The sequence below is a fragment of the Papilio machaon genome, chromosome 11 (assembly GCF_912999745.1).
Source record: "Papilio machaon chromosome 11, ilPapMach1.1, whole genome shotgun sequence".
In the NCBI taxonomy this organism is placed as follows: domain Eukaryota; kingdom Metazoa; phylum Arthropoda; class Insecta; order Lepidoptera; family Papilionidae; genus Papilio; species Papilio machaon.
In genome coordinates, this window is record NC_059996.1 from 3,522,906 (window position 1) to 3,550,174 (window position 27,269).

Here is a 27,269-nt window from a genome sequence, read left to right on the forward strand (position 1 = left end):
AAGAATGATAGTTGTACACAAAAAAATGGTTCTTTTAATTTAATATCTATATTATAAAGTATGAATTTGTCGAATAAATAATTCTCTATTAAACTATGATAAATCACTTCTATTAGCTCGCCTACGCCGATCACTTATACCTTTTACTGATGGAATACGACTGACAACAAAAATTCAGAATTACATAAAGAACAAAAACTTTACAAAAAAAAAAAACAATTAAAATTTTTATATAAAATTGTGTATGTATCAGCTAGTTGTAACATTCGTTAGCCCTAGTACAAGGCAAGAGGCAAGCTAGATTGTTTCAGCGCCATTTTTACTGTTTTCTATATTAAAAAAGATACAAAATATAATCTTGCTTTACTTAGGCACAAGTTTAGGGCAGGCGCTGTGTGGGTATGGTATGCCAGTGGTGGCAGGTGATGGTGAATGGCGGCTGATGGTACATTGTGAGATGTGAGAGTGTTACGCGACGCCGAGACTCTGACGACAGGCGACGGCGGCGACCAGCGCAGCGCCACGACCGCTACCATCTTCTGACAACATCAAGTCGAACTGGAACAAGTAAAAAACATTTTTAATATAGAAAGCAGTAGGTAATATTAAACGTAAGTAAATATAAATGACTATTGTGGGCCTAGCACGAATATTAGTGTCAATCGCCATCATATCGTGATCGAAATTTTTTTTATTTAAATTAGTGCAGCGTAAAGTACACTAACTTTAACGTAATTGACGATGGTGATATGAAGTCGATTGTCACAAATAATAATGTCTTTCTAAAAAACAAAGTCGAATTTGAATATCATGTCAAAATCTTTTCAATGACCCGCCCTCATTCAAATTTTCTCACAACCTTGATGATTCGTCATAGTGTGAATAAATTCCCGATTGGAGTACCTTATCAATAGAGATAATCCGAATGCGAAACAAGTTGTAGAGCAAGTCATACATTATAAAAGGTTTTGGGGAAGAAGGAAGTTGTAAATGTTTTCTCATTTAAAACATTTCCATGTACCTGATATGTTCTTATTCAAGGTTTATGCATCCACGTTCAATATCCTTCCGTCAGCAGAAATAATCAAACTGTACCCTTGGAGGGTTTTTTTCAGAATTTGTTTTTGGAAATTTTTATGACAGATTTTAATGGTTAAAACTATACCAATACTTGTTTGTACAAGTTGCGTAATAGTTAGTAACATTTTAAATTTCGTAATTACATAATTTTCTAGATTAAATGTAGGTATACTTTTCTGGTACAAGTGTGTGTGGAATATTGAATAAGCCGCGATAACGTTCAGTTGGGGCATTGTATTTTGCTCTGAGGGTCAAGGATCGAATTCCAGTTTCCTCGTAGTACAGTTTTTTATTTTATTAAATATAAAGATATCTATTATATGAAATAGTCATATGTACAAAGTTTATTTCGGAAGTAACATTTACATAGATTGAAGTACTATTAAATAATGTTCAATAGATTTAAAGACAATTCTTGATCTATGTGTATTAAAAAAAATCTGTCGTGTAAAATTACGAGATACGTTTTAGAAATTAACTTAGCGTAACAACACTATAATTTTTATACGTTATCAAATAAAAAAAAAATAGTATTGATTTAAGTCAATGTTCATAATTCGGTCATGACATTGGTTTTTTGTTGAGATCAAATTCCAACATGATAATAATAAACTTCCGCGAGTTAAAAGTTAAATAGTTGCTATGACTCAATAGCCATAAACTCCCTGATTAGAATTACTTTAAAAATAGTAGAAAATAAATAGTAAAAATCAATAAAGTTGTTCAAAGGCTAGATAAATTCTATCTTCAATCGAGTAGAAAGACCAAATAACCTCACTCTTGCCATCTGATCCTTATGAATAGTATAAATGCGAAAGTAGCTCTGATTCTGTCTGTCTACTTGTCGCGCTTTCATTTAAAATCTACGGAACCAATTGAAATGAAGTTTGGAGTTAATCTAGAGCATGAGAAAAGACAGACGATACTTTTTAATGCGAAAAAGTGTTGTAAGGGGTTGAAAGTTGGGGGATGGAAAGTTGTATGGAAGTATCGTCATTTTTACAGCTAGAAACTTGAATCTTATTTTTAGGCTGTTAATTTGATATATAACATATATAAAATAATTATATATAAGCAGAATCATAATCTATTATTATAGAAAATGTTTAGATGGATAGATGTATGTTTGAAGGTATCTTCGGAACGGCTTAACGGATCTTGATAAAATTTGGCACAGATGTAGAACACAGTGTGGAGGAAAAAAATAGACAACTTATAATTTTTTATTTCTCACGGACGGAGTCGCGGGCGACAGCTAGTTACAATAGAACAAATTATAGAGATGAAACACGATTACCGTATTGCGTCATCGGAGGTGTCAAAAAAACTTATTGTGTTGTTTTTTAAGTAATAAATTTAGTTTGTTTCTGTAGTAACATTATCAAATGAAAATTGAAGTCATTGTTTATTGTAAGGGGGCTCGTCTTCGATATATTTATCAACAACGATAACATGTTCTAGGAAATGTTTGCGATGGAATGAATGAGGCAACCAAATATAAGTAAAAATCAGAGCTGGGCATTAACTCGTTAATCCGTTAATCGTTAATTAACGAAGTTAACATTTTCCTTAACGGATTAACTTTTAAGTTAAATTCAAAAAGTGTTAACGCTCTTGTTAACTTCCGTTAAATTTCACTTCCGTTAATTTAGTCCGTTAATTGTAACAATAGACACTTATTGACGTGTTGTCATTTTATTTAAATTATGCATCAGGCTACATTCGTAAGTTCGGCTATGTTCGGGGACCGTCGGCGAGTCGAATGGTGACCGAGAACGAGAGAGAACGAGAACGAGCGAGTGCGAGTGTATGTAGGTTATACAATACACCGAGCGGCCGGGAAAGACTTGATCAAAAGAGTACCGCAGAATCCTTGTTAGAAAATAGTGACGATTTAACCAAACTTACCTCTATCAAATATTGCGAAGTTTAGGCGCTAGACACCTTCAAAGTTTATTAATTATTTCACATTTACACAAATATCTCGAAAAGTCTATATTACATTTTATTCACATTAAAACTAGTTTTCATTTATTTAACATCACTTTTTTTTAGAACATGATTTTGTTATAAAATCAACATAAGGTACGAAAGTACTTTATTCTAAATACAATAATTATACACTTTGTCTTATACGTGAAACGCAAAAATCTAGTAAAAAAGATAAACACTGCGTTGAATTGCAATCAAAATAACAAAGTGTGCATAACTCTTCAACGTCGTAACTAAATTACAACTAAACTTTGTTGGCGACGAAAATGTTTATTTTAATATTGAAGTTTAAAGACGGCAAAAAATATAAAAAAAAATCGTTTATGGTTCATTTGAAAAAGCGTACAAATAGGATTTTTTTGTCATTGCGTAGATAAGAAACAAACAATGAAAAATAAATTTAAAAATACGAAAGACGAAATGTGCACGCAATAAACGTTCCTCAAAAACAAAAGGGATTTAGGTGTTTATTACCGTCGTTTGTTTTTTTGGGGCTTCTTCATGGTCAACGAAAAATAATTTTGCATTTTAAAAATATGAACAAAGGATCAAATGGACAGCCCGCACAGAGAATGCGATAACGAACTCGATGGATTTATGGCCCCAACCCTTCTAATGGTCGGGGATGCACGTGCGCTGCGCAAAGACAATAGCGAAGATAATTTGTTTGTTTACAAAAAAAAAGTATACGATAAAACGAGAAAGAATGAGGAAAAAGATAAAATAATTATGTTAGTGAAATAATGTTAAATTGTGTTATACTAAAATTAATATATGAAATGAGCCGCTTATTTTGAAAGTGGCCTAACTCCATTTATCTTCAAATCGAGATATTGAAAGTTTTGCGTTTCAATGAATTTAAAAATATACGTATAAGATACTAAGGAGTCATACTGCTTAAGCGTATCTAAGGATGTTAAATTTAAAGTTCCTGTTAAAATAGTTGCATTTATTAAGTAAATAACGTGCGTTTTCTTATCAAGAATGGAGTTGGGCCACTTTCAAAATTAACAGCCAGATTCATTATAAAATTTGAAGGTGCCCAAGTCCATTCAACATAATTTAAGATGTTTCAAATTAAAAAAAATAATACGGAATTTGTTTAGCATAATATGTTGAAAACAATTCGGAAACATAATTTATGCGATTCAAAACATTTTTTAATTACAGAACATAGAAAATTACAAACATAAAATTACAAAACAATTTACTAGACTACCCCGACGTGGTAATAAATTCAGAACTTTAAAATTTTCATTTTCATTCATGGATGTCTTATAAAAAAATTTGTATGGTTCATTTCTGACAAAACGCATCCAACATATTCTTTGATTTCTTTCTTAACCAGTTTACTGATTCTCCATCAGAATTTTTTACTCTTTTAAAAATAGCGTCTTCTAATAATTTTGTCGATACAAAATCTTCCTGTCTCATTTCATTTAGAATAAATTAATTATTACCCTTCCGACACTTTTTAATAATCTTGTAATAATTTTGGGGAACGTACAGTAAATTATTTTTTTTAATGCCGTTTCTACCACGGCTAAATCTCTATCATTTGGTAAAAACGAATGTTAATATCATTAAAAATTTATGATCTATAATTTCTATATTATTATCCAAAGCTTCGACAATTTTCACCCACATTAAAGCTACTTTAATGTTTCTATTTTGCTCGGTGCACATGTCACTTGTAAGCTATGATGTGTTTTTCACTTCTAAATTTTTTAATATGTTTTAAGATGCATGAAACAATAACTTGATGTAACTATAAATGGAGTTGGGCCACTTTCAAACTACACGGATCAGTTATTTAATTAATTCGGAAAACTTATGTGTAAAAAATTTATCGTTTTTTCTCTGATAATCTGAAGTGTTTCACTGATAAATAACATGAAGTTGTACATGTAACCATGGTAATCGGCAAAAAAATGAAAAACGGAGTTAGGTCACTTTCAAAATAAACGGCTCAAATGTCGGCACAAGTGACCTTTACAATAACATAAAAAACAATCTCAAACAAAATGCACTGAAAAGTAACAAAATAATGTCATGAAAACCCTCTAAACTCTAAAGAAAGTTCTCTTCTTTCTTGTAACATGTCTATATTGTATAATTATTATTATTTCGCAGTCGGTGTCGGCCGAAGTAAATAGGTGACATTTTATATTTGAGATGTATTAAACATACTTACGTTTATGTCCCTTCTTACTGCATTTTGTTTGAGATTTGAGATTGATATTCTTTTGAATATTACCATAATACGAGTATGTCTCACTGTTTAATAGAAAACTTGTGTTGTCTAAATTTAGTTAGCTCTCTAATTCCGTGAAGTTGGATGGTCGATAAAAAAATGACTGAAAAAGTCATAATTGTCATGTCCATCATTGTCAGTGAAGTATTAAGTGTGTGTAACTAGTGCATGCTATGTCATTAATATCGTACAGGCAGTACATCACCCCAATAGTCAAAATTTTATTTGAGTATATTATATAACTAAACTATAGATAGGATTAGCGCTCGCCCGAGATTTCGTAAGCGCAGTAAAAAAATAGCCTAAGTTCTATTGAAAGTCTCGACAAAATTAGTCCATATGATTCGGAGATTATTCGTATGGCCATTTCCCGCTTGCGCCCTATACTAGTAATATAAACCAAAATTAACTTTAACTGTTAACTTTAACTTGCGTTAAATTTTCTTAAATTAAACGCTTTAACGATTAACGAAGTTAAATTTTTATTTAACGAATTAACGATTAACGAAGTTAACTTTTTGATTAACTGTGCCCACCTATGGTAAAAATAATAATTTAAAGCAACCAAATATGTATTGTTATTTCATGTTTCTCAGAAATAATAAATGTGATGAGGAAATGTTTCGTCGGTGGAAACACATGGTAAAGTTTTTTTTTCGTAGTAAAGTATATCACAGTATGGTTTTATTTCAGTATGAACATAATATAGGATTGATTTAATTATATATCGACTGGAATTTGAGCTTGTCTTGTTCGTGTTACCATTCATATTTGTAGAATGCAAAGCCAGTTCTAAGCACATTTAAACGTAAACCGACTACTTTATTGAGTAATGCGGATATATTTTCTTTGCAATTTTAATCTCATATTATCATATGTGTTAGTAATTTTAGTGCACTTGAAGGATATAGAAGTGTTTTTGGTAAAATTACTGAGAGACAGTGCTGTGTTTCGAGTGGAGAGACAGTGCTGTGTTTCGAGTGGAGAGACAGTGCTGTGTTTCGAGTGGAGAGACAGTGTTGTGTTTCGAGTGGAGAGACAGTGCTGTGTTTCGAGTGGAGAGATAGTGCTGTGTTTCGAGTGGAGAAACAGTGCTGTGTTTCAAGTGGAGAGACAGTGCTGTGTTTCGAGTGGAGAGACAGTGCTGTGTTTCGAGTGGAGAGACAGTGCTGTGTTTCGAGTGGAGAGACAGTGCTGTGTTTCGAGTGGAGAGACAGTGCTGTGTTTCGAGTGGAGAGACAGTGCTGTGTTTCGAGTGGAGAGACAGTGCTGTGTTTCGAGTGGAGACACAGTGATGTGTTTCGAGTGGAGAGACAGTGCTGTGTTTCGAGTGGAGAGACGGTGCTGTGTTTCGAGTGGAGAGATAGTGCTGTGTTTCGAGTGGAGAAACAGTGCTGTGTTTCAAGTGGAGAGACAGTGCTGTGTTTCGAGTGGAGAGACAGTGCTGTGTTTCGAGTGGAGAGACAGTGCTGTGTTTCGAGTGGAGAGACAGTGCTGTGTTTCGAGTGGAGAGACAGTGCTGTGTTTCGAGTGGAGAGACAGTGCTGTGTTTCTAGTGGAGAGACAGTGTTGTGTTTCGAGTGGAGAGACAGTGCTGTGTTTCGAGTGGAGAGATAGTGCTGTGTTTCGAGTGGAGAAACAGTGCTGTGTTTCAAGTGGAGAGACAGTGCTGTGTTTCGAGTGGAGAGACAGTGCTGTGTTTCGAGTGGAGAGACAGTGCTGTGTTTCGAGTGGAGAGACAGTGCTGTGTTTCTAGTGGAGAGACAGTGTTGTGTTTCGAGTGGAGAGACAGTGCTGTGTTTCGAGTGGAGAGATAGTGCTGTGTTTCGAGTGGAGAAACAGTGCTGTGTTTCAAGTGGAGAGACAGTGCTGTGTTTCGAGTGGAGAGACAGTGCTGTGTTTCGAGTGGAGAGACAGTGCTGTGTTTCGAGTGGAGAGACAGTGCTGTGTTTCGAGTGGAGAGACAGTGCTGTGTTTCGAGTGGAGACACAGTGATGTGTTTCGAGTGGAGAGACAGTGCTGTGTTTCGAGTGGAGAGACGGTGCTGTGTTTCGAGTGGAGAGACAGTGCTGTGTTTCAAGTGGAGAGACTCACGTGTATGCCGGGGCTGACGAGCTGCGCGATCTTGTCGCACATGAGCGTGTGGAAGTGCGGATGGAAGCGGTACACGGAGCCGTCGATGCCGACAGTGACGCGCGGCTCCGCCATCTTGTTGAGCAGCGTGGCGATGCCCGCGGACACGAGGTGCGCCGCGCGCCGCGACACGCTCTCGCACACGTGTCGCACGCCCGCCATGTCCGCCTCCGTCGCGTGCGACAGACCTGTACGCGACATACATATCTTATCCATTTACGGTTTTCAATTCACTTACTTAAGGTAATTAATGGTCTATGTTACATTAGTATTGCAAGCGTACAGTGTTTTTTATACAATGCAGGTAGTGACAAAACTTGTGTATAAGTTGAAACATTGTTGAGTTAACCGAGATATGAAAACTAAATGTGACAAGGAATACATTAGTTAATTATGCAAATGTATTCTAAATTTTTTAGGTTTAGGTAGCATAGTTTTTTTTTTGTTTAAGCTGTTTTTTATGATTTTTTTTTTATATTTGTCCTAAACATTATCTAAACAGAAGAAACTGCATCAAGCTATTACACACCGCTACAGTTAAGCGGATTGAAGTTTGTATCCATTACGTGACGCATTAATTGAAATAATAATTGACACAATTTTTATAAACGTGTTCGAATTTTTTTCCGCGGGTTTCTGAGACTGTTTAAAACATTTCCTCATCCCTGTCGTATGTTTTATACGGGGATTTTGGTCTCAGAAACCCACGATTAATAAAAAACGTATTTATTTTTTATTTCACAGTGATGATAATTGACATATCGTCGACATTTAACTGACCTTTATACATGTTTTGCTAATGAAAAGTAAATATTTTGCTTTGATTTAATTAATGAAGTGTGAATAATATTTTGAATACTTTGATTTTTTTTGTTCATTAATACGAGTAGTTTGACCGTAAATCCAGATTAAACTAGATCATGTCCGGATTTTTATAGTTGCATTGTGATCATTTGTTCTTATTTTGGAGTTATTTCGAATGTCTTGTAATGCAAGATTCAAATTTTATAGCGACTATTAGTTAGGCGTATATTTTCGTAAGTATACACAGGGCTATGACCACCGAATATCGAGCCGCCATAAAGTATGAACTATTTTTAAGTTTTGAAGTTATAAATTTCCTTACAAGTATGATGTAATAAACTGCGTATGACATTACGTTTAAAGTCTTATGCAATCATATCGGTTGTGTAGTAAATTCTGTTTCGAAACAAATTCCGTGTAACGCTACTTACAAATCAACAATTACGTCAGTAACTTTAGTAATGCGTTTAAAAGAAAAATGTGCACGATTTGCTAAAAATCACCGTTAGTGTGGATTTCAGCAAAAAAAAACATCCACACGGAATTAAAAAAAAATCTAGTAATAGCCTACGTCATCCAGAGATAGTGTAGCTTCTCAACAAAGAATTTATCTTCATCAATATTAGTATAGACGAATTAAAGATGGCGCGGGTTAATGCACATTTTTATTTGGAATGCATTGTTTATTAATGCATTTTGTTTTCTCACCGGTCGTTTCAAGTAACTAGCCCTTCTTTTATGGTAACATAGGACTAGAGATTGACTCTACATGAGCGCAAATGCTTACCCAACTAAATATTGACGAGCAGATGAACCTTGTTTATATCAAATAACCAAGGTTCTAAAGGAGGTATAACATGAGAGTATCTTACCTAGTTCTTCGAGCACCTCCATACAGCTAGTGTAGTCTCCCAACTTGTCGGATTCAATTTCTGACACATATTTAGTGTAGAAGCTGCCCCTCTCGAACAGTAGATCAGAGCCGTGTCCCCCGAACAGTAGACCCATGCGTGTGAACTTCACTAGTGCCAATCTGACCAGCTCGCCCATGTACATGCCAGATATCATCTTCTCTTGGCTGTAACAACCACCAATCTCATATCGTAATCTGATAATTGTCCGTTAAAAAATATATCTTATCTTGAACACCATTTCGCATTAACTGTCATGTTATTTGATAAATCTACACATTTTTTTTAAAGTACCTTATTTTGTGGTTCGTGGAAAAATTCTATTTTTTTTTTCAATATTAGGGTAGGGCGGGGTTAGTTGAGCAATTTTTCACTTGAGCGGATGTAGCTCCTCAATGATAAGTCTTAATAAGTAGTTATGCGGCTTGATGGATTAGTAATTTATCCCTTAGCAAAAGTATCCATAGTAATTTTTTGTAGCAAATCGAATTTAAGAGCTACAGCTGTTTAAATGCGGAAAGTCAAGTATGCTCAATGTACCCCATAGGTGAGGTAAGTTGAGCAAGGGTATGGGGCAAGTTGAGCACTAAGAATGTCTAACCAAACTATGAGTTCAATGTTGACTAGAGATGAAGTAAAATATGTGTTTGACAATCAGGTTTTTATTAATAGTCTTTTAGTGACAGAACAACAAAAACTTAAAATAATTTTCTTTGGATAATTAACTGAAAATAGAATAAACAAAACATCAACGAATTTTAAGACTAACTTCAGGATTAAATTCAGTATTACTGTTTAAAATCAGACTTAGATATCTTAAAAAAAAAAATAATAAGATTTTAGCAACTTAATAAGTATGTTAGTATTGCAGCTTTCCTTTCTTCTGTTAGTCTTATCTGCTTTTCTAGAGCCAGCCTTTGAGTATGGTCGTACAATTTCCGGGGAAAATACTGGTACAAGGTCGTCTCGTTTTTTTATTTGTTGCTTGGACAAGCTTCGGGTTCAGTTTGACTGGTTGAGGCACAGGGAGTGGGATTAGGATCAGTACTAGACACCACAGCTTGCTCTGGATGATCTTTTTCCGACTCGATAGTTTCTGGTTCAGAACGATCGATTACAAATGATGGAGAAAACTCATCCTCAGCAAAAATGTTTGCATTATACGGGAAAACGGTTGTTTTTTGAAAACCGTTAACAATATTTATACTTGTTTGAACAGACGGCAACGAATCAGCCACTATTTATGGTACCTATATCATAAATAGTGAGGGTTTTCCCCGGGTTTTTTCGTCGTATGGTAAGTTGAGCAACTATAGCTCAACTAACCCCAACCCGGAATTTTAAAACCAAAGCGTCTTTATAAATAAATGGTAAGAATTGTACTCAGAACCTCTTTACATATCAAAAGTACAATAACTCTATAGAAGATTAACACTTACCTGATTGAAAACATTCAACAATTGACTAATACAGACGAAAAGTTGCGATAAACGACGTATTCACTTTTTGGTCACAAAATAAACAAAACGCTCTGGTGCTTCACTCGTTCGTCCAGCCCCCATTAGCGGATGCGTGGTGATTATCCCTCCCGCAACTCTTTCTTTTCGCCATACAAAGCTTATGCGTACAGTGTATAGTTTGCGAGATATTTCGATTGCCCAACTTGCCCCTATGCTCAACTAGCCCCGCCCTACCCTACCTTATTAAACTAAATGTCTACAACTATAGTTGGATAACTAGTATCGATCTTACTAAATGTCATATATTGTAATAAAAGATTATCTAAACGTTTTTAGGCTATATTATGTAATTTTATCAGAAATTAACTAAGGTTTTTTTTTAAAAAAAAAAACGAATTGATAACCTCCTTCTTTTTTAAGTCGGCTAACAAACGGCCTTCAATGCTGATAATGTTCCATAATTTTCTACAAACTATTTTTATTGAGGAAATTTATGTTTTTGCATCATTATGTATTAGAATGCCGTATCAAGAAGTTTTGGAATCACGTCGAAATACAAAATATTTAGCCAGCAACAGCGATTCATTTTAATTCTTGTTTTTTTTTTTACAAATTTTTAGCATTTTTATAACAAAAAGTGGCAAACGAACAAGTGGCTGAATTTGCATATGAGTTGCCTATCTTTTATCAACAGAGTATAATCTGTCTATATACTCAGAATGAGAAAATTTTAACTTAAAATGACAAATCAACCTCCCCTTCCCATCCCTTCCTAAAAACTAAAGAGGAAGAGGTTAAAATTAAGCCAGGTATACACACTGATCAGACTGTACATGGAATTGCTTCCACTTGATCCTTGTCATCTATGTGGTCGTATTACACCGAGCTCGCATATTTGTACAAAATATATTGTCATTAGCTCTACCACAGTCATGTCAGTTAAAGTGATTTGTTTCATGCTTATCAATACTATTGCAGACATGAGCAATGTCTTGTATAATGATAAGCAATCTTATCAACGGCAAATTTTTGCTAAGATGACGCACTAAATGATGAAATATAATGTACAATAGTCATAACATGACATGACAATGCAATAATAAAAAACCTAAAAGTTGACAAAAAATATAATACACAAATAATTCTAGGTAGACAAAGTCGCAGTGAAGTTTCGTGCGATGTTTGTGATATTTTTTATTTCTATACTAGCTTTTACCCGCGACTCCGTCCGCGCGGAATAAAAAATAGAAAACGGGGTAAAAATTATCCTATGTCCGTTTCCTGGTTCTAAGCTACCTGCCCACCAATTTTCAGCCAAATCGATTCAGCCGTTCTTGAGTTATAAATAGTGTAACTAACACAACTTTCTTTTATATATATATAGATATAGATAAATAAATACAATATAACTATACAAGTTTTAGCATAAAACATTCTTCGTATTTTTTTAACGAAAGTAGAGATTTGTGAATGGGATTAACTTACATTTGTTTTCCTGGGTTAATGGAGTTAACATCAACATCTCTGTCGAACTCCGTGCGTACGAAGTCAAGAGTGCCGTCGTCACCGAACGCGCCCCACTCTGTATTGATAAGCAACTCCGACTTGCCCGGCTCGCCGTCAAACATCTCGCAATTCTCCGTCTTCTCAACGTAGCATGCATTACTTCCAGTACCTATATATAATAATAAACTATATACTCTTTGTACATCGAGTCACGCGAGAAAGATTAACATATGTTATGAGATAATTTAAAAGATGGTTAATCTTTTCTTTTACTATAAAAGATGGCAAATAAGCAAGCGCCCACCAGATCGCTAAATAGCGTCATGACTTTTGCATAGACATCTCCTTTAAAAGATGTCAGACATTTGAACATATGAGGAGTTAAATTAAAAATGTTACGAAAGTAAATAACATGCAACATGCACTAAATGTATATATGGATACCGTTATTTAATGTATGAAATGTATTGTTTTGAATGCAGTAAATACTATACTAAATAATGGTGAAATATAGTTATTTATTACAAAAAGAATTTACGACAAATATCGCAAAGTTATTTAATAGTCATCACAAATCTTAAACGATGACAATACGTTTTAAAATTATGTAGTCATGTGATTTGTAACAGCTATAATATAGTGTGAGATTAATGTAGACATCGATATAATACAAAAAAAAATAAAGATTATTTCATTTGTTATTTACTAATAAGGAAGAAAAAAAATATCGTAGCCAACATTTCAGACAAAATCTATATTTACTACTGTTGTAACAAGGACTGCACAGATGAAAATACATCGATTTTGAAAGTATTATAATTGAATTAGATGAAATTCTAAAATGTTATCACACAACTCGCATGAGCAAACGAAAGAATAATGTGGACAAGCAAAGAACAGAATACACCAAAACCGACATAGATTAATGTGGACATGCAAGGAACAGAGTACACCAAAACCGACATAGAATTATATGGGCAAATAAGCTATAGTATACTAAAACCGACATAATCATAAACCTACCAACAATGAGTCCTATTTTGCAGTTGTGATTTTTCCACGCACAAGACATCAATGTGCCCGTTGTGTCATTGAGTATGGCGCATATATCGATCTGTACGTCCTACAAGAGTGAGAAAACATGCGGTTTTAATAAGAAATAGTCGTCATTCCAATCCGTACGATATGATACACCCGCGATATGTTGATGATGATTATAGAGGATTTCAATATGGAAGCATATCATGTTCAGATAACACCCACGAATTTACCTTAACATGTATTAATGTGAATTGACATAAAAAAGATTTAAAATAAATCACGTAACAAATAATAATCATGTATATTTTATAACATTTCATCACGCGACAATACAAAAAAAATAAGACGTATTGTTCTTTTCAAACTTTTTACGTCGAATTGATTAAGATTACATTAAAGTTTAAAAAGAAAAAAACGATGCAAATACTTCAAGGTTAGAATCGTTAAACCAGTTCGATATTTAAATTTATTCGAGACAAAAGAGATTTATTACAAATTAGTTAGTTTTTTTAAACATGTTATGCTTTGTTTGAAAATAACATTGAAAGCCTCTATTAGCTCTCATATCGGCTCCAAATAACATGCCTTATGCTAAGGAGAGCGGTTATCATCGTCAACTCACCAATTATAATTCCTATGCGACAATAGGGGTCCTTATGTGCGCACGACATAAGAGCCCCGCTTGCATCGTTAAGAATGCCCATCACGGACAACTTAAGGTCCTGTAAAAATTTTGACCCCCTTATTTCCAAAATTTTCTAATTGTAATTATCAGAGCTTATGCAAGAGTACAAATTAAAAAAATGGCACATTTGCAGAAGCGTATCCTTATTTCTTACGTGCTAAATCAATTGCCGGATAACAGAAAAATCAAACATTTTAGCGGTTCGGAATTTCGCATGGGGCGTAAAAGGATGAGGTAGACGCACTGCGCAGCTGACCTTGAGCCGCCAACAAGATTGAGGCGGATAAATACTACATTAACAGGTTCAATGCTACTTAGGCTCTAAGTTGGTGGCATTAAATGTATAACATACCCCTCGTCTCGCTATGGCGTCTTTAAGTCCCTGGACAACATCTTCGCCGACCACACCGCTGCAGGAGAAACCTTTGGTCCAACGCTGTAGGATGCCTTTAGTAAGCCCTAGTTGTTTTAGCGGGAAGCTGAATGTGAATCCCAGGGCTAGACGTTCCTCGTACACGTTGTGTTCCTAAAAAAATACAATGAAATATTAAAATGTTACAAGAATATAGAATTGGTGTGGTGCAATTTTACGGCAACAAGTAGTTAACACGTGCGAAATTAATCTAATAAGTCCTCATCCAACTTTATGTATAAACCTCTAGTATTAAAAATGTATGCAAAGTAATATTGAGTGTTACCTTCATAAAATTAGCCAGACATTCTGCGATGTGATCAAATAGCGCCACTCCAGTACCGGTCATAATGTGGTTGGGGATGGCGTAAATCTTCGACTGCATATCAAAATGGTTCTCTCCGAGATTTATAATTAAAACTCTAAAATTTGTACCTCCTAAATCTAACGCCAAAAATTTACCTCTTTCTGAAAACAAAACATCGTGATTCGTGACTTAAAAAATTAACATAGTGGAATAAAAAAAGAAACGACTAGAGTATTATTTACATATATATGTATCTTGTCAAGTACATACATAAGTTGGCAATTTATTGATTGTGAATTCGTCTACAATACAATCAGATTTACGATATTACTTTTAGACAGATATACAATAAAAATTAGGAAATTAATATATGTATATACACATAATTTAAAAGCAAATAATGTTCTAAGGTTTTACCTCCTAAAATGCGCCATTACTCATCATTGCAATGACGCAGCAACAATTTATGTGAACATAATCGATACTCCAGCGCTTTTTTTTTTTTTTTTTACCTTCAGCATTACGAATCTTATTTCTAAATCATTCGTAAAATTTTAGGATCTACTTATATCGTTGTAAAAAAATAGAATGTAAAAATTGCAATCTTATTAAAAGTTAATGTTGTCGAAACATGTGTAAATTATTCATATTTTTTTTTAGCCGACTCAAAAAGAAGGAGGTTATCAATTCGACTGAATTTTTTTTCAACGAAAATGTGAGATGATAATATTTTCATATGAGTTTTGGCAGTGGATCCCGCGATAACATTGCAATTCGAAAATTCATTACAATTATAACGATTCTTTGTAATTTGCAAAAAAAGGAACATACACCAAGTGGAATAGAATTAAGAGATAATGTAATATTTATTTGGTCTCATTTTCAAGTAGGCCTCGACGGGCAGGAAGTCGTAAACATATCCGAGGCCGTCGTGAAATTATATTTGTTGGCTTGTACCATATAATTACCTTTGCCATTTGGTAAATCCTGTATATATGTTATCCAACACTTGACGATCGATGTGGCGTGGCTGTCTTTGCCCAGTCCTTTGAGCAGGTCGTTGTGTAGTCTGCTCATTATCTCCCTGATCTGTTTATCCGTGAGGTGAAAGACCTCGCATTCTTCGCGGATCTGTGCCATCAGAAAAAAATGGTTTATAAACTAAAACAGTTTGATATTAAACTTATAATAAACTAAAATCAGGATAAGAATAATGCAATGTTTCATTAAATTAAACCCATTTAAAAAATGTATTTTTTTAGTTTCCGTTTGTATATACTAAAATATCTAACATTATTTAATGTTACAATTTCGCATTAAAATAAAATGATTTTAAGTTACTTAATAAACCAATTGGTCAATCAAAAGATTGAGGAAAGTACAGTACTAACATATTTTGTAAAGTAACAGTAGCAGATTTTGTTTTCGTAATAACATGATAATTAAATCGAAATTCGTGCTACAGTATGCATGTTAATTCAATTGTTCCATAAAATATGTGAACTTTAGTCACAAAAAGAGAAAAAAAGTGTGTAGAATATTGTTTGGGGAGCCGACCATTGAAAATTGATATCAAATATATTGTAGTATGCAAAAGTCAAGGCGGTCCACACAAATGCTATTTCCTTACCCACAAACTAGCTATAGTGTTGTATAGCGGGCAAATCATCTATTATCGCGAACGAGTTCTGAAGGTCAAAGCGGTCATTACAAACTCTCTACTATGCATTGCTTATGGTTGCTTTCCCATCAATACACAACCGGCAAACACTTAAAGAAAAAATTATGTAACACTATATTATGCAGTACTCACCTGTGGTAAGTTATTAACAGCCATGCCCATTTTAATTTTTGGATTAAAAAAATTATACCGGATTAATACACACTACACGTTCTGTCGTCTACAACGCGAGTACGACTAACCGAATCAACTATAAAATGAGGAATACGAATACAGCGCCGTTGACCGTCGCACTCGGACGTGTTTCAAAGTGAACTGACTAACGCGCACGTTTCATTCATGATAATAAACTGTTGTCATCCCTCTCGTGTGCACCGACAACGTATGTGCAAGAGTAGTGTAGCTAGTTAGTTCAACTAAAATAACGGAAAATATATTAGAATATTATCCGTCTAACGTTTCTATTTACCTTTCTAATAAGAATTTACAGTCCGTATTTTAAGGTGTCATTGTTGCCAATTTTTGATTTTTGGTATAAGGACAGATTGCGGTATATTAGTTGCATATCTGTATTTCCTCAGGCGCGCCTCTTGGTGTATGGATGTGATTGGCTGACGCGTGGGCTTGTTCCTGACGTCAGCAGAATTCCTCGAGTCGACGTTTTCTATATTTACAATTGCATCAGTGTGGGTCCAAATAAAGGTACTGATTTCTGATTAAAATGTTTTATCGAGACGAACCTATATATTTTTAGTTTTAAAATCGAGTAGGAATGATCAGAAGAGACAACATTTTTTACACTGAGAGACCTATTGAGTCAATGTTGCATTATTTCCAGCGCAAAGAAATAGATATTTTATATTTTCCAATAAATTACGAACGCACATACATAAGTACCTAGTATAATTTATGTCTTTTTTGCTTTAAATCCTCTTAAGTTACAAACCGTCAACATAACTACGGTATATGTGAACAGGAAAGCGTTCATTTTAATAACGTAAAACATTGACCTCTAGTAATACTATTTGTAAGTAAGTGCAGGCGCAGGCTACTCGGTATGCACTATGCACAGCAACCAGTCAGCCCATACTGAGTTAGACAGGATGCAATGACCTGTGACGTCAAGGCCGCCGATCTCATTTTATTCCAAGAACCGATGCATCAGTCTGCGTTAATAACAACATAGAAAATAGCTAAATGACTGCGGTTAATTTAGTCTAAAATAATTTAATTTAATATTTTCTTCCTCCAAAAGATAATATCGAGTGATTCTAAAGCAGGAAAATATTTAAACCGGCTTCTAAATGAAGAAGATTCTTAATAATTAATCTGAATGTTTTTTTTTTGTTATTCTCTCTCTGAGTATTTGTATGTTAATCTATTCCACTATCTGAGGCCCAGAGTGACATAGGTAGCATGATGGATTTTTTATGGATACTTGCATATAATAAGTTTCAAAAGATTTTTGCCAAAACTTAATAAAACGCAAATAGTGAATTTAATTTAAAATGTAAAAGTCGCAAAAGTGTACGTAGGCATGTACCTACCTATTGAATTCTAATCATTTATTGCGCAGTAATAGAAAAACTTTCATCGATAAAGTTTATGGTCTGTATCGATAGAAACAAATTGTGTTTGTGAATCATAAATGGCGATATGCAAAGTTTTATTTTTGTACAACTCGTGCGGAGGACTAACGCACTTCGGAACACTTTCTTGGCATTGTTCCTTGTACGTCTTGTTTATTTTCGTTCGTCTCGTGATGGCGACGCGGTGTTTAAAAATCAAAACAATCCAAGTTTCTATTGAAAATTTTATAATTTGTCACCTTAAACTGTATTTGTTGTATTTAGTATCCAAGATATAGTTTTGCCACCGAGTCGCCCTGTGACTATGAGATTTTTTTTCTGGTAAACTCCTATCAAAATGTTGCTTTTTTTGTGAACTCTCCGCGTTATTTTCAGCTATCATATACCCTTGCCAGGTATTCTAGGACACTTTGGGATTTATTGACTTAATAAAAAGTCGTAGGGGTAAATTGTTTTTGTCTGTTACATTATCATGGGAGATTATTATTACTAACTGTCTTTGACATTAACAACGTGTGATACCACGATGACATAACAAGTGACATAAACGAAACGTAGGTCGAAAAAGAAGATTCTGACTCAAGAACCTACGCCAGTTGTTCTGAAAGACCACCCGTACGCTTTTTAGAGCCAAAGTGTCAATATTGCAATTTGATCTACCGATCGCTGACCTTCGAAAGAAGATGGCGCTGTAAGAAGAAGAAGAAGACATAATAAATAATATTTAAAATATGTCGAAGACTTGCGTAGATTCTAAATGTCATCTGCGTAAGATGCAGAGGTTTGTGCAAGTATCGCGCTATATATTGTGTGTGCTAACCCCTCATTGTCATAGCTTATGTGTTAAGTGTATTTAGAAATGTTTCTATGTTTAATTATTGGCATAGGCTGAATTTTATGTGACAAACAAAAATTATTAAGAGCAATAGCAGACTTTCCCTAAATCTGTACGTGGCAGACAGTTTTATCGTACTACTTTAAGCTCGAGTATATAGATAAAAACAGCGAATCGGTTTTTAGATATCGTTCATTTGCGTGCATTCACTGATAAATGGCTATCTCAAAAGGCAATCAATTATAAAATTTCCATAGCAATTCCAATTGTAAAAGATGAGGTTAATAAAATCTTGTGATTTTTAAAGAAAATTTTTATCTTTTGACCAGTTATCGTTATAATATTTATCGCTGATACCTTTTTTTATATATTACAAGGTGAAAAACAAGCGAGCTGCAACCTGGATTCGTTGAAACGGCGAAGCGACTGCTGCTTATAGACATCCGCAATTTTAGATGCCAGAGGTAGGCAATTCGACAGAGGAAGAAATTCCTTCCTTATAAGAAAAGAGGTGGGAAGGGAAACAGGACTAAAATTAGGCCTCCGGCACCACACTCATCAGACGAAAGTACCTACGTGAAATTATTATTTAAACAATAGGTGGCAGGCACGGAATTAGCGATAAACGGAACGGCTAGTTTCGTGCGCGTTGCTGTTTCTATCGTATCTAATTTCGTGCCCGCAGCCTTTTTTTTAACTCTCAATTTTAATAATTACTATGCAGTAACATTGATACAGTGTTGCAGGTTGGTATAATATGTAAATATCATAAAAAGTAATAAAAAATATCGTGCACTAGAACTTTACGCTTCACAAATTATTTAAATACTGGTTATACAACATGGATAAAGTCATGTATTTTGAATTAATTTCAGTTGTATATACGTGGTTGTCATATTATCAAATCGTTTAAATTACTGGTTGTATCCAGTATAAATGTACGTAAACGTTTGTGACACAAAGAATTAAATTTGGACGAGTTTAAACTTCAAAATGTCAAATTTCAACTTTTCCACGTTGTTTTGATTTTAAATGCCATGTTATTTATATTAACTAATTTAACGTTTTCTTTATGTTAACAAAGACCGTCTTACATCCTAATCAGACTCAAATTGGACAATTAAGTCAAAAAAGGTTGAGTTCCTAAGTTTTTTAATGCTTAAAAAACGACCTACCTACATGGTTTCCAATGAATCATTAATTGACCTTACATGAAAACCTTACGTGACCCCACGGATTTCGATACATGTACCTATAAATATTCTTAAGTGAATCTTACATTGAGCCATTTCATTTCAAAAAGTGTAATACTTTTGCTTTTTAGATAAAATGGAGGTACTTTATAAACAAGTTACTCAATCACCATTAACATACAAAATGTTGGATTTTAAATGCTTTAAAAATGTTTAGTAATTATAAAGTTGTATTAATATATAAATTAAGTCAATCATTGATCGCATCGGACTAATTACATTAGACAAGTTAGCGTATGATTCAAGGTAGCAGACATAATGTGTTAGGATTTACACCTTTGTGTCAATAACTATATTTATAACATTGTGTTGACATTTATAACTTGTTTCTGTTGGAATTTTTTCGTATACTAGTTTTAACAAATATTTGAGATTGCGATACTCACGATGTCCCTCGCTTGACGCATATCGATTCGTCTTGTTAGTAACGACGACCGAGATAAAAGATGATGAACAAGTAGCGTCGGCGTCCACAGGGTGCTGTCATAAATTCCACCGGGCACAGAGACACGGCCGATATCCGCGTTCGCACGAATACCGGTATATCCGAGATCGTTTGCTCGTGCACAAGTGAAAGGAACTTATTAACGTGCGACGCGGCTACGGTCGGACACTTGCACGGCGAGCTCAGGGTCACCTTGAGACGACGCGGTCGCGGCGCATGTGCACCACACCCTCCGCTCCGGACGCGCCGTCCGCGTCCCGCGCTCCCCGCGCGCCCCGCGCGCCCCGCACGCCGCGTGACGTCACGCCCGGCCCCCGAATCGAACCGGCGGCGCGGCGCGTTCTTACCGTTCACGTGATGCCCTTCACGCAATCCACGTTCAAATAACGCAACAGCTGTGAATGCCTTATGAAATTCACCGATTGGAATTTATCCTTACTTTCGAAAATGTTTTTATTTTTGAAGCATAGTAGGTGTATCTAAATTTAGAAGTCGCAAGCAAATCAAGATCAACTTATCCTCATTTCTGTCTATGAATAATGTGATTACTGCAAGATTATATGTAAATTATTGCTAATAAGAGTTTTTGATTCCTCATCATCGTAATTAGTGAAACGAGCGCCTGTATGTTTATGCATAGCAAAATGCAATGTAAATGTTTGTTTTTTGTCTTTAAATACTGCTTAGATTTAATGAATCAAAAGGAAATGTTCTTAGTTCTCACGTTTTTTAGAAATTAACTAAAGTTTCTTTTCAAGTTAATGATCGAAAATCATGAACGTTGAGTAAATTTAAATTCAGTCATTAAATTGGTAAACGATTCTTAAAAAGTAATTCGTTTAATGGAAATAATTAATAATCATTGTTATTATTTCATCAGAGCACGAGATGTAGAGTTTTAATTTGCGAAGGCATACAGGCGCGGGTTTCTTAGAAAAGGTTAGGTACGTACAATACAGCTAAACGTTCGAGTGTATTTGGAATAGGCGAGGTGAGGTGTGTCACTGCCTGCCGACGTGCCTCCAAACATGTATTGTGAAGCGTGTAGGTACCGTCTCCAAATATGACTTGCACAACTTTTCATAATATATGTGGTTTCATTAAATTTAAGTGTTACTTTACACTAAGATAATTAAACCGTGAGTAAAATCAATATCATTGTCACATTTAATTATAATTGTATACTTTGTTATTATTCTAGTGACCCGTTTTGGTGCAAAAACTATATTTTTTCTTTTAATCCATTACGAAGTCAAATGGATTGTTTTCTTTTATTTAAAAGGAAATTAAATACTTTTTAGTTTACTATCTCTGTCCAATAAGGCGACTAAAACATAGAAAGCTGATTTCTATTGAATTCTGGCATGACTAGACAGTCTCGATATGGACAGGCTGCAGTAATCAATTTAACGTAGTTATCGAAGCTATATCAATAGAACTGAGATACCACATTTATGTTTTTTTCATGATGCGACAGACAACATTTTACTTTTAAAAATCTTAAAACAAGTACTTAACTATCTGTTCCAAAATGTCGAAAAAAACACGACTTTTACAAATTCCGCTTCATAAGAAATTCACAACAAACGCGTGACCATTTTCGTTCATCATTTTTCGGTGGCATTTTGAAATTGCTGGGGCGTTTCATTGGTACAATTTATTTCGTATTTCGCATCGGCACAAAATGAAAATTGATTGATTATCAAATTATGAGTTTATTAGTTCGTGATATAATTGATTAAACTATTAGTGCAAATAATATAAATCCTATCATAAAGAGATAATACCAATTACTCATCGATGTCGCATTCGGGGCTTTACAAAGTGCTTAATTCTGTAACTAATGGAAAATATTTTAAAAATAATGATAAAAGCTATCGGGTATTTCTATCTCAATAAATGTGTATCAACGATGGCTATTCTTAGTTTTATTTTCATTACGAACTTTTTCAAGGTGATAAAGATGTGAAAAAGTAGCTGGAAATTTATACTATTCCATCCCCTATAACTTTATCTACAACAATGCCTATACAGATTAAATATTGGTTATATTACGGGCAACATTGAATAAATATACTTATACAGGAAAGTACGTAAGAAAACCTGTCAGGAGCAATATCGTCCTTGTTAAAGGTCATAAATCACTATAAAAAATATATACGTCATCGTCCGTGATTCATTTGGGTTTATATGCACAAAATAATTTGTCCCGCAAACTGCTCTGTTATTGTTATTGACGTAAGTGCATAAGCGTCTTAATATTTAAATTGTCCTGTATATCCAATTGTGTCTATCTACTTTAATAAATACTGAGAAGTCATGAGTCGTACATTTTCTGTGCATGTGTGTGCAACTGTGTGTGCAACTAGTGTGCAATCTATGAATGAGATCATCTTAATCAATTGTATAATCTTTCATTTTAATGGACCTGATCTATTCTCGTTGTTGTATATGTAAATAGACATTAATTACAGAATTGTATGTTGATAACATAGATCTGAAATTACTGTCTATTTTTAATTGAATCGGACAGTAGCAAAGCCGATTGCATAATAAAAAATTATATCAGCCTTTTAGTCGATGAGTAGTTTTACCGAAATCTTGTTCTGTTCGACTATCATGCTTTGAATAAGGATCCTAAACCTAAACCTAGAGTTAACAATGCCTAAGCATTCAAATGGAAAACATATTGTCATTGCTTTCATACTCTATGAAAAAAACGAAGATAACAATATGTTTGTCACACGTGTTCATGCAGTGGAAACACATAACACGTGTATTTAAGAGCTAACCTAGTTCGAAGCAAAATAAATAATTTCGTGTACTCCGAGTGCATTCAACTTCACACACGGTTTCGCATGTGATAAAATTTTATAGTAAACTAACGGTTGCCCGCGGCTTCGTTAGCGTGGAATTAAATAAAAGGGTTGCATTTTCATTATAAGCAACGCAAAATACATCATTGTTTACAAAAGATTTTTTACGATTACTAAATTACATATAGACACTCCAATTTTATAATTGTATAGATTACGTTTTATTTAATTTGTTCAATATAATGTTTACCTGATGCTAACATACTTCTTTACGAGCACGTGATTTTTTCTACATAGAAGTATCACGTTTCAATCAAGGTAACAAAATAGATGAATGAATCATGAAATTGTTTACGTTAATGTATTTATTTACAAGTATTTTGCAAATATTTTAACGACAGTGTTTTATTTATTTATGGAAACATAATGAGTTAAGTTTGGTACAACTTTTCTTTTTTAAAAGTTCGCGTATCACAAAAAAGCTGACTATCACCGAATGGAATGTACATTTGTATCTATATGAATTTTCTCATCTATTTTTCATATTCATTTTGTGCCATTAATATTTATCAATAATTTATTCATAATTATTCACAGCATTACCTTTTTAAGCATAATTTTGTCAATTTTCATCCGGACAATTTTGATAAAAAAAAAACAATATTAAAATTTAAGCTAGTCTTATCTACACTATTTGTAGTGGAATATAACTAATGAGCGGACTATATTAAACGCCTTGAAACAACATCACAATTTCCTCAAGCTAGCTGGGGATTTACGGCTCTAGTTTACACGTGCGTAATGCATATTGAAGTAAATACGAAGTAGGGTTACCATAATCGATCGAAAAAAATAATACTTATATTTTATAGTTAAACAGAAAAATGATCGATGAAAATAGAAAACTCTTTTTTTTCTGCGAAATTGTAATAAATTTAAGCACGATAACAGACACGAAGTGTCAATCGCCTGGGAAATCCGATTAGTAGCTTTTTCAACAGAGGGGATTTCGAAAGGTTATGGAAAATGACATAGGCAAGCGATGAAGACACCATAATAACCTCGTAATAGGTATTTTGTATGATAAATTGCTAGTACGTACTTTTTAAAGCAATGAAAAACTTTAAAACCCAAAGATAACCTGTGTTTAAGCATCAAGCCGTATTCAAAGAACTTACTTATAACTAACAACAAAGAAATGATTTCGTCAAAAAAAACTTCCCGCCACTTTTAACAATTTTTTCATACCTTCGGATTGAGTGATGTTTTTGAACGAGGTTGCATGCATTTTAAACTAGGACAAATCCAAGACAGGCCAGTAGTGCCGCCACCCTATAAAAACGTTTGGTCAGGAGTTTTTTATTTGCTATATTTTCATTATAACATTGGTGAGTTCGCGTGTCTGTATGTTTTGTTTCATAGAATACGCTGAAATTACGTGTCGTGTTTTACTTATTATGTGGAAACATCATCAGAATAACATATATTTAGGATTTCTTATTGTCATTTAATAGATAGTAGAAAAAGTTGAAACGTGTGGTTTTTGTTGTAAAATTAAATCATTTATTAATTTGAAAATAAAATGTAGTGGTGAATTTAAATCATGGTAATTTGAAAATGATATAATTAATGTTTACTAAAAATTAAAAAAGTTGTCTGTTCTGTAATTATCGTTTCAGACATTTACAATTTTTTTAAATTGCCCTGTGAATAATTATTTCCTGTCTTATATTTTGATTTACATGTCAAAAAATATTACATTTTATCTAAAACTTTTATATTAACTGTTACTTCATACTACTAGATAAAACCGCTCTTTTAATTTATTTATTATTTACTTCAGCTATCAGCTATTTTCTTATTTAGAGGTCATTGTCAAGGTACATCTTATATAACTTATATATGCAAAGAAAAACAAACGACTTGAGAAAACACATTACATAACATAATGACGATTAAAATGACGTTGTTAGAAATGTGTACATTAGTATGTAACTAAGAGTTTTCAGTGTCAAAAAATGTACAAAAATATATTTCATCTCTGGTTTCTTAAAGATGATGATCCCGATTGACAATATGTTTTTGTTTATCGCTCCAAAAGTGTGAAGCAATAGTTTTAATTGTCTATGCGTTGATATAAATATTTACCTTGTTATTAACCAAGTCCTTTGGCATGTTGCAGCGGAGAAGCAACCGAAGCACTAAGTGTCACACACAACAAAGAAATGTCCTCGGAATTAAGCCACCACGTCTTTTCTATGAATTGCCTACAATAAAATACTTTATCTGTACTGTTACCACTATATAATCTTTATCTAAATTGAGACCGGAATTGCCGCTACGGCCAAGTTGATATCATGAATTATAATTGTAATGTTATCCTGTAGATGTTATTATATAAAGAGGTTTTATAACAATAATATGGATTCACTTTTACGATGCGATAATGCTGTTTTGTTCGCATGAGGTGGTCTATCATAAACTGAAAGAGAACTTTATTCATTAGGTAACAACACGCAGAGGGCGCTTTGGCTCATGATCTATATAATATTGGATGACACCCAACTACTCTACTACCTAATGAAGATTACAATAATTATGAAAATAAAAAAAATTCTAAGTTTACTATATATATACTGATAATTACACACAAGAAACTAGTAGAATCAAATTAATTTTAATCATGATAATAAAATAATCCCGTGCCTAAAAAACGGAAAAGATAAAAAGAGAAAAGAAAAGAAAAAGATTTTTATTAATTATGAAAGACGGGGAAGAAAACTATTTAATAATACATGATACTAATCTTACCGCGACAAAATATCAAAAAACTTGTAACTCAGTGCGCGACTTGACTTATAATAAATAGGAAATAGTAGTTGTTGCACTAATTAAAGCATGGCCTTTGCCTTGAGGTCGGGTTCTATCACGAAGTGATAACATAAGGCTTAATTCACTGATCCATGTGTAACAAGCACGATATAATTGCAGTCTCTAGAAAATAGCTGTAGAAAACAGTCACAGCATGTATAAATACTTCGAGTTTCCATTGCAACATTGCTACTTCAATTTTGACTTGCCTTTATATTTTGGCAACAAGAACCTCTCTCTCTCTCTCTCTCTGCCTAGCTTGCATCCCACATGGTGTTGGGGTCGGCTTTCCTAATTAGTTTCTTCCACTTTGCTCTGTCCTCGACAACTTCATCTGAGACAACAGGAACCCATGGTTAAAAAACACAAAAAAAATCTTTATACAAATCTTTTATACTTATTTAAAAGAAAGCCTTGTTAGTTACACTGTATTTAACTCAAGAAAGGCTGAACCGATTTGGCTGAAAATGGGTGAAAAAATAGTACTTTTTCTCACGTTTCCGTGGGAGACGTGACAATTTTTTTTATTCTGCGCAGACGCAGCCGCGCGCAAGAGCTGATTGATAAATAATAATTAGAAACCTCATTCGTTTTTTTGCTCGATTTATTTTCCTTACGGTGAAGGAAAACATGCACATATCTGCGAAGAAATCCAAAGGTTTGTTTGAAGTCAACCAACCCGCACTGGGCCAGCGTGGTTGACTATGGCCTAGTCACCCCTAACTTGGGGTAGGCTCTAAGCCCCTGAGAGAGGACGTATAATGAGCTGATATATAGATGTTTTTTGGGTTGCCATCTACAGTATAATCCATATATAACGTAATCGTATTTTTTATGCCTCCAAAATCTGATTGTAATTCGTGATTAAATCTTTGCTATGGATAGTGTCATGTTTGATGTTATTGTTTCGGAGAACCGATATTATATCTCACAATTGAGATCGACATTTAAGATAGTCATCGAAAATACATAAGAAGGAATATTTAACCTTTGTTTGTTAACTTCTATTAAATTTTGAATAGAACAGGAGTGATCCTGTCATCATCATCCAAAACCTGTATTGGATACTTCGTATATAGGTTTAATTCATCAGAAGTCCGATATCAGTCATGACGAGGCTTGTCTATTGTCACTTAAGTTTTCTGATTTTAAAAGCTAACAAGATTTTACACAGAGAAGAAATTATCCAAACCA

The 27,269-nt window shown here is 34.0% G+C and overlaps 1 protein-coding gene across 6 annotated transcripts; it reads right to left on the bottom strand.

The window, feature by feature from the left end:
- Positions 1-233: 233 nt before the first annotated feature.
- Positions 234-26,056, bottom strand: LOC106714116 (hexokinase type 2). 6 transcript variants are annotated; one of them, XM_014507075.2, is made up of 11 exons: positions 26,016-26,056; positions 25,353-25,471; positions 24,453-24,536; positions 15,554-15,716; positions 14,565-14,746; positions 14,219-14,392; positions 13,164-13,263; positions 12,120-12,309; positions 9,136-9,341; positions 7,421-7,647; positions 234-558 (listed from the first exon to the last, which is right to left on the bottom strand). In XM_014507075.2, the coding sequence occupies exons 2-11, from the start codon at positions 25,377-25,379 to the stop codon at positions 469-471; spliced, it is 1,443 nt and encodes a 480-aa protein (XP_014362561.2). In that variant the 5' UTR covers positions 25,380-25,471; positions 26,016-26,056; the 3' UTR covers positions 234-468. The 6 variants fall into 6 exon arrangements, with proteins under 6 accessions (XP_014362561.2, XP_014362569.2, XP_014362553.2 ...); XM_014507083.2 differs by lacking the exons at positions 13,164-13,263; positions 26,016-26,056 and adding an exon at positions 13,804-13,903 and having other exon boundaries at positions 25,353-25,694; XM_014507067.2 differs by lacking the exon at positions 26,016-26,056 and having other exon boundaries at positions 25,353-25,691.
- Positions 26,057-27,269: the final 1,213 nt, after the last annotated feature.